Source organism: Quercus suber, unplaced genomic scaffold (assembly GCF_002906115.3).
Source record: "Quercus suber isolate HL8 unplaced genomic scaffold, Cork oak 2.0 scaffold_649, whole genome shotgun sequence".
Classification (NCBI taxonomy): domain Eukaryota; kingdom Viridiplantae; phylum Streptophyta; class Magnoliopsida; order Fagales; family Fagaceae; genus Quercus; species Quercus suber.
In genome coordinates this window covers 70153-82146 of record NW_027070090.1, presented here as the reverse complement: position 1 = coordinate 82146, position 11994 = coordinate 70153, and the positions used below count along the sequence as shown (strand labels likewise).

At 33.9% G+C, this 11994-nt stretch overlaps 1 protein-coding gene across 1 annotated transcript in view; it reads right to left on the bottom strand.

Annotated features, from left to right (window-relative positions):
* Nucleotides 1–758: 758 nt before the first annotated feature.
* The window catches only part of LOC112036471 (stromal 70 kDa heat shock-related protein, chloroplastic-like), a 38481-nt gene continuing 27245 nt past the window's right edge, over nucleotides 759–11994 (bottom strand). Inside the window, 8 exon segments of the mRNA XM_065765735.1 lie at nucleotides 759–1641; nucleotides 2508–2733; nucleotides 2735–2898; nucleotides 3231–3420; nucleotides 3630–3728; nucleotides 3815–3957; nucleotides 4058–4137; nucleotides 11278–11626. Coding sequence (XP_065621807.1) covers nucleotides 1243–1641; nucleotides 2508–2733; nucleotides 2735–2898; nucleotides 3231–3420; nucleotides 3630–3728; nucleotides 3815–3957; nucleotides 4058–4137; nucleotides 11278–11626 — 1650 coding nt within the window. The 3' untranslated portion in view covers nucleotides 759–1242.

Sequence of the window (11994 nt, the reverse complement as noted above, 5' to 3'; positions counted from 1 at the left end):
TTATTTCAACGTGAATATAAGGCCTTGGGCCCCTTCTGCACCGAAAGAAAATGTGTGGGACGGAGGATTAGTTGGAGTTTTCTTACCTAGTTGGAAATTTAATGGGCTAGTTGCATCATCAATTTCACATTAAGTCCAAGAGTTGGGCCCCTGAGAATTGCACCAAACAAACCTTACTAATTCAAATTCCCATGTAAATTTCTACAATTTTTTTAGAAGGAAATTTCTACAATTAATTGTGTGATGATTGATAAAATCATATTTGCAAAGAGTTTAGCTACAAACATGCTTAAAGTTATTTTATTTCAACCAACTATATAACAATTAAAGAGGCCATTCATATATAATTTAAATCGCATAACATTTTTAACGAGTTATGTAACTTGTTTAAATAAAAAAAAAAAGTTTATATAAAAATTGAGTTGCAAGAATTTTTATGCAACTGAATACGTTGTAATTGAAAAAACTATCCATGTATACTTATAGTCAACAACATTTTTAATGAATTATGTGATTTGATTAATTAATATACGTAAATAGTCTTATAAATAGTTATGTAATGAATTGAATAAAAATTCTTGCAACCCAAGTTTGATATAAACCTTGTACTTTAAACAATACATATGATAAATTCCTCCAAACTGGTTTTGTGAAAATCTTTCTTTGTATGTGACTTTAGCCTTGTCTAAATACAGGGGATAACAATCAAGTGCTCAAAGAACTTTTTCTATAATAAGAAAAGTGCTAAGAGAGCTCTGAAAGTCTGAATGAAGATTCATAAAACCAATCATATGTAGGAAAATGTTTATTTACAACTTGTGTTGTAGGAATTTTTATTCAACTCCACGATACAAGTTCTCAAAGAGATTTTTTTAGGGGGGGGAAAAGTGCTAAAATAAAAACTGTTCTAGTAGTAACATACTTACATTCTATATTACCCCAAAAAAAAAAAAAATACTTAGGTTGTAAACAATTTTTTCAAATACAAACATTGTAAGATATTGAAAAATGGAAGACTCTTGATATTAACTAGCCATGGAAGAGACTAATCCACCTGCCAAGTTTTATGCCTTGACTAACTACCCATTGTCTAAATCACATTGATCACTATGAAGTACTGGGCAGGCTGGAGTCATGATGCACATCATAGCTAATCACAGCCAACAAAGCCTGTACAAACTAACATAAAAAATAAACCAAGTATGCATGGTTGAAATTTTGCCCACCACCAAGTTAAGTGATTTACTTGCTGTCAGTAAAATCTGCTTCGATCACATCATCACCATCAGCTGTTTTCCCAGTTGATCTTGATGACCCTGGAGTAGTAGCAGAAGCAGGATCAGCATCCGGTTGGCCAGGCTGGCTATAGATTGACTGTCCTAGTTGCATAACTTCTTGATTTAGTGCAGCCATTGCATCTTTAATGGCTTGGGTTGATCCACCAGAGATTGCATCCTTGAGCTCTTTCACTTTAGCCTCTACTTTCTCCTTGACTGGGCCAGGAACTTTGTCTCCCAGCTCTTTAAGTTGCTTCTCAGTTTGGTACAATACCGAGTCTGCTTGGTTCTTTGTGTCTATGGCATCCCTCTTTTCCTTGTCTTCCTTTGCAAACTTCTCAGCTTCCTTAACCATCTTATCCACCTGCAGTTATTTTTATTTTGTACATCCAAAGTTGGGATTTAGTAACATTAACAGAATAGGTTTATATGTGGAAATAATAGCCTCAACAATAACTAGTAGTAGAACATCCTTTTATCATGGTTGCTATGTGAAAAAGCATAGCTACTTGAAATGCTGAGATTCAGAAAGAAAAGAAAGATATAGGTTCTTTGGAGAACATGGTAGCATCATTGAAGGGGATAACTAATAAAAGATCAAGAAATAAAAACAAATTAGCATCATTTATCAACAAATTAGCATAAAAACAAGAAGAAGAAAAATCATTTTTTTGCCAACAATGGCTATGGTTCTAGGAGTGTAATATATGAAACCAGCAGAGAGCTCTAACACAATCTTTTCTTGATTTACTTGGTGTGCAGTGAATCTAGTGATGTTTATTCTTTTGAGCTATTATGAAGGTTGAGGAATAGTTATAAGGGTCCTTATGGTAAGAAATATTTATTCCTCACTTTAAGGGAATACTTGTAATGTAAATGCAATCAAACAACTAATTAGCTATTGCGTTTTACGGTTCTAGGAGTATACCATATGTAAGCAGCATATAGCAATAATACACAAATTATTCTTGATTTACTTGGTGTTTGGTGACAAAATCTCTCATAGTTCTGTAGTTGCATTTGTTATGTATATTCAGTTATTTCTTATGTAGTTAATCGGATATAGTCAGCTAAGATAGGTTATGCTCAGGCTATTAAAACCCACAATTTAACCACACATATAGATTTCAAGATATTTTAAATAACAAATCTAATTTGAACTACAACTTGCTTTCTCAACTTTGAAAAGGTAACAAACCCTCTTCGTTACAATAGTTTTTAGAAACATACCTCATCACTTGGCAAGGTGCTAGCACCAGTTATGGTGATGTCCTGCTTCTTTCCAGTTCCCTTGTCAATAGCAGTGACAGAAAGGATGCCATTAGCATCAATATCAAATTTCACCTCAATTTGAGGAACCCCACGTGGGGCAGGTGGGATTCCATCTAAGCGAAAGCTTCCAAGGGATTTGTTATCCCTCACGAACTCTCTCTCACCCTGACAGACATTAATCTCTCTGCCCATCTGCCGCAGTGGAGAACACCTCTGATTTGGAAGTCGGCAAAGTTGTGTTCTTTGGGATAATCTTTGTCATTACACCACCCAAAGTTTCGAGTCCTAGAGACAATGGAGTGACATCCAAGAGCACAATGTCACTAACTTCTCCAGCTAAAACACTAGCCTGGAAAAAAAAAGAAAAAAAGACCAAAATAAATATTGATGCCTCAACAATTAATGCAATATCAATAAGTATTACTGCAGATAATATCAGAAATAGAGATACATAGTCATTTATTTTTCAAATAGACTAAGAAAAAAAAAATTAGAGCGCGTTAAAATAATTGTTAAATAATTTAATTCACCATTTCTAGTAGCTTAAGCTATAAGTACAAGTAGTAACATATCTTCATATCAGAGAGTTCAACTGCTCTACCTCCTATTAAAAAAATCAAAAAATCCTACATGTTGCAACCCACTTAAGTGGTAGTTTATCTCAACAAGATAAGGACAAACCTGAACTGCAGCCCCAAGAGCAACAACTTCATCAGGATTTACAGTCACATTGGGCTCTTTTCCAGTCATCTTCCTCACAAGCTCCTGAACAGCTGGGATGCGAGTAGAACCCCCAACAAGGATTACTTCATCTAAATCTTTGAAAGAAAGATTTGCATCTTTCAAGGCAGTTTCAACTGGTCCTCATAGCCTAAGAAAAAAATAGATTTCAGTTGTAATCCACTGAACTTATGCAGGCTGATAGGCATTCATATTGGCAAAAACATACTGTTTTAAATCAATAGGCAGCAAACTCCAGTAATGGAAATCAAACACACACTGATCTTTCATATGAGAATTATTCCATTTTGGAACATGCATAGAGGGCAACCAGAGAGTAGCAGTTTTCAACTTACATACCTGTCTAGCAAATCTGAACATAATTCTTCAAATTTGACCCTTGTCAGGGTGGTGTCAATGTGTTTTGGGCCATCCGCAGTGGCGGTAATGAAAGGTAAACTGTAAAAACAGAAAGCTTTTCCTCAGTGATCATGCCAAAGAGAGAGATCCATTCATAGAAAGAAGGCATAGAAATTGTCACATACCTAATACTGGTCTGAGTCAGAGATGACAGCTCCATCTTTGCTTTGTTTGCAGTCTCTGTGAGACGGTGTAGAGCTTGCTTGTCTTTCAGAAGGTCTATTCCTTCATCTCTTTTAAAGTTTTGGGCAAGCCAATCAACTATTCTCTGTTTAAGCTTATAGAATATAGACGTGTAATTTTAGTAACAACTAACAGACCAGAAAACAAAGAATAGCAAAAGCTCTATTCATTTGTCTTGTTCAAACCTTGTCAAAATCATCTCCTCCTAGATGAGTGTCCCCTGATGTGGAAAGTACCTCAAACACTGCATCTCCAACCTCAAGAACTGTAGATTTAAAACATAACAGACCACAACAATCACTGACTAACAATTTCCTTGTGCACCAAAAGAAAACAAGTGAAAAATCACATATGACTAGAAAAAATGAGCTATGCCTTGTAAAGATCGGCCAACATTTATCTAAAGACAATGACACCAAGAAATTCCTGAACTAGAAATCCATTTCAGAAATTTCTCCTAAAACAAAAATAGCTTGATTTCAAATTACATTAAAGGGCATAACAAAAAAGAATCCAATAATTAAGAGGAGTAACAAAGCAATTGGCATACCTGAAACGTCAAAAGTATCACCTCCAAGTCCAAGGTCAAAAACCAGAATGGTCTCATTGTTTTTCTTCTCAAACCCATAAGCAAGCGAAGCTCCATCTAACCCTGCAATGCGACCTGCATCTTTCGTAGCTTCGTTTAAGCACACGGCGTCGTTTACAGGTCCCACATGCTGAACGCGCTTTGCATTACGGTGTCGTTTGTTTTTTTGTTTAGTTGTTGCTCTTTTAGGCTTTAAAAAATCCAACGCAACCATATAGGTTTTCGGTCCAGGTCCCAGACTGGACCGGTCCGGACCGGAATGAAAAGTTACTATATATAATTTTTAATATTTTATATTAAAAAAAAAAAAAAAAAACCCAAAAACACACATGGACCGGAATGAAAAGTTACTATATATAATTTTTAATATTTTATATTAAAAAAAAAAAAAAAAAACCCAAAAACACACACTCTCTCTTGTGGTGTTGTTATACATGAAAGACTTGGGGCTAGTAATGCTTAGGCAGCTGTTTCCTCTATGGCTCTCTCCTCACTTAATTACTTAAAAATGGTAAGAGTTTCAATTGAAAAATTAGAAGATTGGTCTTTCTTACTTGTATAAAATTCTAGACATGAAAATAATATGAATGAAGATGATTTAGTCTCTTGACTAACATATAATTTTGGCAAAAATATTCTTTTCGGTCTTGAAATATAATCTATATTCTATTCTTTCCCCTAAAATTTAAGAGGTTCTATACCCGTTCTTGAAAATTTAGAATGTCCACTATCTATTTTTGTTATTTTTTTGTTTCGTGTAATGGAATGCATATTCTAGGGATCAAAATAGAATCAAGACTATTTTCCGAATGAAAGAAAGTTTATCTTTGAAATATGGTTTAGATTTTTTTTTTTTTTTTTTTGTCCTTTCATTAAATATAAAAAAAAAATTAATAAGATAAAAATTTATTATATTTTAACCCATAATGAATAATCTCCAACGTTCTTTCTATTCTAATGCTTGAGATATAGCATAAACAACAATAGCGACCAGTAGATGACAACCCCCGGTATGATTGGTTTCACAGGCTTCTCCTTACATAGAAATCTTAAGCTCATAAAAACTGGGAGAAGGAAGAGATTCAAGATTTTTAAGGCCAGATCAAGGTTCAACCAATGTAGAACCGTTGTAGAACTGTGATGACATCAAAATTAATTTAATATTAATTAAAATACAAATAAATGTATTAAATGTGTAAAAATATGAAAATTTACCCTTAAAAATTTTTTAAGAAATTTAAACAACTTTCAAATGTATTTTTGTTATTTTTATAAAGTGAGTAGAAAATAATAAATATAAACAAGCTTTAAAAAATTGTATTTATTAATCTTTCAAATAAAAAATGCATTTTAATTTAAAATAAAATCATTTTTAGCATAAATTTACAATTTTCATATTCATATTTATTGATGTGAAAGAATAATTCTTGAAAAAAAAATACTATTAAGTAAATAGTGATAAAATTAAATCCAAAATTATTAATCTTGTAAAATTAAAATAAATAAAATATAAATTTCAAGTAGGTCACAAGGAAGCCAATTTGAAAGCAATATACTATAGTCCAATCTTTTATACAGAAACAGCTTTAATTGGAGGGCTGCTTTACCCAATTTGAAATGTTCCCCTACAAATTAACATTACTTCAGCCATAGAAGAGTACACTATAAGAAACACGAGGTGTAAATATTACACTTTAATAAACATTGTTTTGAAAGCTATATATTACAGGCCAAATTTTGCAAATACAAACCTTGTGAAATATTTGAAACACAAAATCCTCATAACCTTAAAATCCAATGTTGCTGTGAGACCAAACAATGTATACCTAGCTGCAATATGTTGAAACCATTTAGGCAACATCATTCATGCATGGACTGTGACTGATGTAAAAGGTGATCCTCTGTAGGCTAAAGCCTAAGCGGCACTCTTGGCTATTTCTAGTGCAATTATACAAGTGTGCATGGTCAGAATTGAAGTTCTATGAGTTTACTTGCTATTAGTGAAATCTGCATTGATCAGATCATCGCCCTTAGCTGCTTTCCCAGTTTATCTAAATGACCCAAATGTTGTACTAGAAGAGATCTCACAAATAAATATTATGAGGGGAAAAAAAAAACGAAAGAAAAATAGACAACCACACACAAGAGAGAACACCAAGGATTTACGTGGTTCAGCCTTTGGCCTACATCCACGGGCGGTGACAAGGAAAAAGTTTCACTAACAAATATGGAGAGTACAAATGTGGTGTAGACCCAATCTCACAAACCCAAACCCCAATACACCCAAATAACTCTATATCAAAGAGTTCTCTCTCAACTATAACATAATTCAAGGCTACACAATAGTGGCTGTCCATGCAAAGAAGTCAATCTGAAAAAAGCTAATAGACAATCCAATTCAAATTCACATCAACATTAACTACCACAGTTACATAATTTCTTGATTCAGGACAGCCATTGCATCTTTAATGGCTTGGAACATTGTCTCCCAGCTCTTTTATTCGCTTCTAGTTTGGTACAAAACTGAGTCAGCTTGGTTTTTTGTGTATATGGCATCCCACTTTTCCTTGTCTTCCTTTTGCAAAATTTTCGGCTTCTTTAACCATCCTATATACCTGCAACATTTTTATTTTGTACATGCATGGGGTTTAGTAATATAATTAGGTTAGGTTTACAGGTACTAACAAAAAAAGTGAACGTTTCCATTTTTTTATTTTTTTTTTTAAATCGAAAACCTTGATGCTTGAAAGTTGGAATGCTGAGATTTTTGAAAGAACAGAAAGATGTAGGTTCATTGTAGAACATGGTAACATCATTGAAAGGGGTTATAAAATATAAAAACAAGAATCTCCTTGTGTTGCATATAAATTGTAAGAAAAAAAATTGAAGTTAAAAAAAGTGAAGACATAAAAGCATTTTTCAGTCTACACACTGATTACAACATTAACAGGAGGGGAGGGGAGGGGGGGGGGGGGGGGGGNTAGTTTGAGCAAAATCCAAATTCTCTTCAAAACAACAGTTTTTGCAAATACATACCCTATCACTTGGCATAGTGCTAGCACTGGTTCTCCCTCATGAACTCTCACTCACCCTGATAGACATTAATCTCTTCACTGGTCTGTCCATCTGCTGTGGTGGAGAACACCTCTGATTTGGAAGTTGGTGAAGTTGACACCACCCAAAATTTCAAGTCCTTCTTTGGTGAGACATCCAAGAGCACAATGTCATTAACTTCTCCAGCAAGAAAACACCACTCTGGAAATAAAAGTAACAAAAAAATAATAACAAGTTGAATTACATAATAACAAGAAAAGGACAAACCTGAACTACAGTCCCAAGAACAAAAACTTCATCCATATCTTCCAGCTCCTAAACAGCTGGGATATGAGTTGTAATCCAGTGAGCTTAAGCTGGAAATAGACTTCCAGATGAGAGAAAAAGAGAGTTCAAAATCAAAAGAAAGAAAACTAAAGTGATGGAGATAAAAAAAATACATTGATATTACATATGAGAGTTATTCTATTTCTAAACATGCATAGTGTGAAACCATAGAGTAATAATTTCTATTGTTAAAAGGCTTACTTTTCTAACAAATCTGAACACAGTTCTTCAAATTTGACACTAGCCAGTGTGGTGTCAATCCAAAAAAAGCTAATAGACAATCCAAATAAAATTCATATCGACATTGACTACCACAGTTACATAATTTCTTAATTTAGGACAGCCATTGCATCTTTAATGGCTTGGGTAGATCCACCAGAGATGGCATCCTTGACCTCATTCACTTTAGCCTCTACATTCTCCTCGTCTAGCTAGGTACATTGTCTCCCAACTCTTTTTGTTGCTTCTAGTTTGGTACAAAACTGAGTCAGCTTGGTTCTTTGTGTCTATGGCTTCCCTCTTTTCCTTGTCTTCCTTTTGCAAAATTTTCAGCTTCATTAACCATCCTATCCACCTACAACATTTTTATTTTGTACATACAAACATGGGGTTTAGTAACATAATTAGGTTACTAATATAAAATGTGAATGTTTCCATTTATTTTTATTTATTTATTAATTGAAAAACATAGATGCTAGAAATGTTGAGACTTCAGAAAGAAAAGAAAGATATAGTTTCTTTGTAGAACATGGTAGCATCATTGAAATGGGTAATAAATATAAAAAAAGAAGTTCCTTGTGCCACAATATAGATTATAAGAAAAAAAAAATTGAAGTTACAAAAATGAAGACATAAAAGCATTTTTCAGTCTATTTACAAATTAGAACATACACAGGGGGGGGGGGGTGTGAGGGAATTTGCAGCCACTGCCAATGGCTATGGTTCTAGACCAATATAAGAAAGCAGCATATTCCACAAATGGTCTAAATTTATCTTTATATATATATATATATATATAGAAGTCATTTATCAAATAGATAAATTAGTTATCGTTAGCTTAGATAGTTTGGGTTTCAGGCTTATTCAAACTCATCCTAATAATATCTCCAGCCACAACATTTTCAACCACCAGATTCTAAATCACGCATTCTGTGAAGAACTAAAACTTGCTATATCTAGTTTGAATAAAAACCGAATTGTCTTCAAAACAACAGTTTTTGCAAATACATACCTCATCACTTTGTGTGATGGTGCTAGCACCGGTTTTGGTGTCTAAGCAAAAGCTTCCAAGGGATTTGTTGTCCCTCATGAACACTCTCTCACCCTTTTTTTAGAGAGATAAATAACTCTCTCTCACCCTAATAGACATTAATCTCTTCACTAGTCTGTCCATCTGCTGCGGTGGAGAACAACGTACTATGATTTGGAAGTTGGTGAAGCTGTGTTCCTTGGGATAATGTTTTTCATTACACCACCCAAAGTTTCAAGTCCTACTGCAGTGAGACATCCAAGAGCACAATGCCAATAACTTCTCCCGCTAAAAAACACCAGTTTGGAAATAAAAGTGACAAAAATAAGTATTGATGCCTCAACAGTTAGTGCAAGTCGTTCCAACCTCAACAGTTCTGAGGTTGGAAATGTGCTCCACCTCCAACCTCAAGAACTGCAGATTTAAAACATAACAGACCACAACAATCACTGACTAACAATTTCCTTGTGCACCAAAATAAAACAAGTGAAAAATCACATCTAATGGGTATTAGTGTGCTATTTTTAGAAAACTATAATCATATTTTCATAATTCTGGTAAAACTATCTCTTATACATGCTGTTTAATTGAATTAAAGGACTAGGATCCAATAGCAATGGTAAGAAAAAGGTAAAAGTAGTGAAAAGGCATAGTGTTCAAATGATTGTATGCTACCTAACTACAGTTGTGTTAAATCAAAAACCTTTTAAGAGATCAGATGTTTCAAAATCACAAGGTCCAGGTCACTCTTTTAATCTATAAAACTTCTTTTGGAAGATTGAATTTCGGGAATCACAAAATACCATATGTTCACTGAATGCTTATTAACACATGTAAGGATCGCCACATTACCACCTTTTGCTTGTTAATTTGTTTCATATGTATTCCTAAGAGGCTAAGACTTTCCTCAATTCTTTTTTGGCAATCTCCCCCAACATAATACCTGAATATAATACTTAAAATTACAGTTGGGGAGCAGATGCCAAAGCAGCAATATAGGTAAAACCTTTTACAACACTGTAAATAGAGCTTCCAAACTGCAGCTGGAAGAACAACATCCGAACCTGAGCTACATTTCATGCAATGGTATAATCCCACAAACTAGAAAAAATGAGCTATGCCTTGTAAAGATCAGCCAACATTTATCAAAAGACAATGAAACCAAGAAGTTCCTGAACAAGAAATCCATTTCAGAAATTCTCCTAAAAAATAATAGCTTGATTTCAAAATACATTAAAGGGCATAGCAAAATCAATTAAAATTTTCATATCATTGCCCAAAAATCCCAAAATGCTATAGAGAGAAGTCCTGACTCAATTCATGAGAAAAGTTGAGGCATGCTGATTATTTCTGATTGGTCATGTTTTTTTTTTTTTTTTTTTTTTTTTTTTTTTTTTTTTTGCAATTTGGTTGTCAGATATGTGTGTGTGTGTAATTTGTAGAGGATGATGGAAGCCTTAATTTGTTCTTTTGCTAACGGCCAAGCTGCTAGTTGCTCTTTATCAACAAAGGGGCTCATTCTATTTTTGTAAGTCCCAAATGGTCAATGCAGCCATTAAGTTGAACTAGATTGAGGAACCCAATGTACAACACCAAAGGAGATATACCTAAATTTTATGGAATAGTTTGCAGCAAAGCTGCTAGTTCTCTGTAATCTGCCTTGAAGAATTCCTCTGGTTTGGATAAAGATCTTATCATCCCCTAAAGAACAAATGAATAAAGAGAGTGAATGAGAGGAAATCTGTCATTATTAACCTATGGTCAAGCAAAAGCATCCATATTATCTAATACCTAAGACTGCTAGGAATAGATACAAGAACAAAAGGCACACCAAAATATGGAGGAATCACTCACACATGTAGTTATCTCATTTGTGTTACCCCCACCTCTCAGATAGTCAAACTGGGAAGAATTTCAAACATTAATATTCATCAAACTCACTGAATTATAACACATAGAATGAGTGACTTGGAACTTGAAAACCTCCAATTTAACAGACATTTGAGGCAATGACCAGAACTAATACATGGTGGAGAACCCAAAAGATTCTACTTCACATATGCAAATGGAACAACTTGACTACAATCCACAAGGATAATTCTCTATAAAATTAGTAAAAACAAACATATGAGGTGGATTAGCCGGAGAAAAATCCAATAAGAGGAGTAACAAAGCAATTGGTATACCTGAAACGTCAAAAGTACCACCTCCAAGGTCAAAAACCAGGATGGTCTCATTGTTTTTCTTCTCAAACCCATAAGCAAGCGAAGCAGCAGTAGGTTCATTGATTATTCGCAGGACGTCTAACCCTGCAATGCGACCTGCATCTTTCGTAGCTGTCCTCTGCGAATCATTGAAGTATGCTGGCACTGTGATTACTGCTTTACTCACCCCATCATTCAGAAACTTGGATGCATCCTCCATAAGCTTCCACAATACCTGTGCAGAAATCTCCTCAGCTGCAAATTGCTTGCCTATGGCCAGACAGTCAAGCTTCACATTGCCATTTTCTTCCCACACGATCTTGTATGACGCCTATATTGGAATATTGGAATAATGGTTAAATGATTAAATTCACACTAGTTTATCATAGTATCAAAAAATTGATCCAAAAATCCTTTCTCTAATTAGTCAACCACTAGTTAAAATATTATAAAGAATAACAATTTAAGCTTTTTCAATAAGTAATAGTTTCTCATGATATAAGACATCAGATGATCCAAATTCAAATTATCTCCAACATACTAATAATTAAATAATTTTATTAAACATTGTCTATCATGATATCTGAACATGTGATAGCATACTAATGGTTATAAGAATATAAAATTATCAAAATTTACCATTTAAGTGATAGTTTATTGTGATTGCATAACAAGTAACATCTAATCCAAATTCAAATC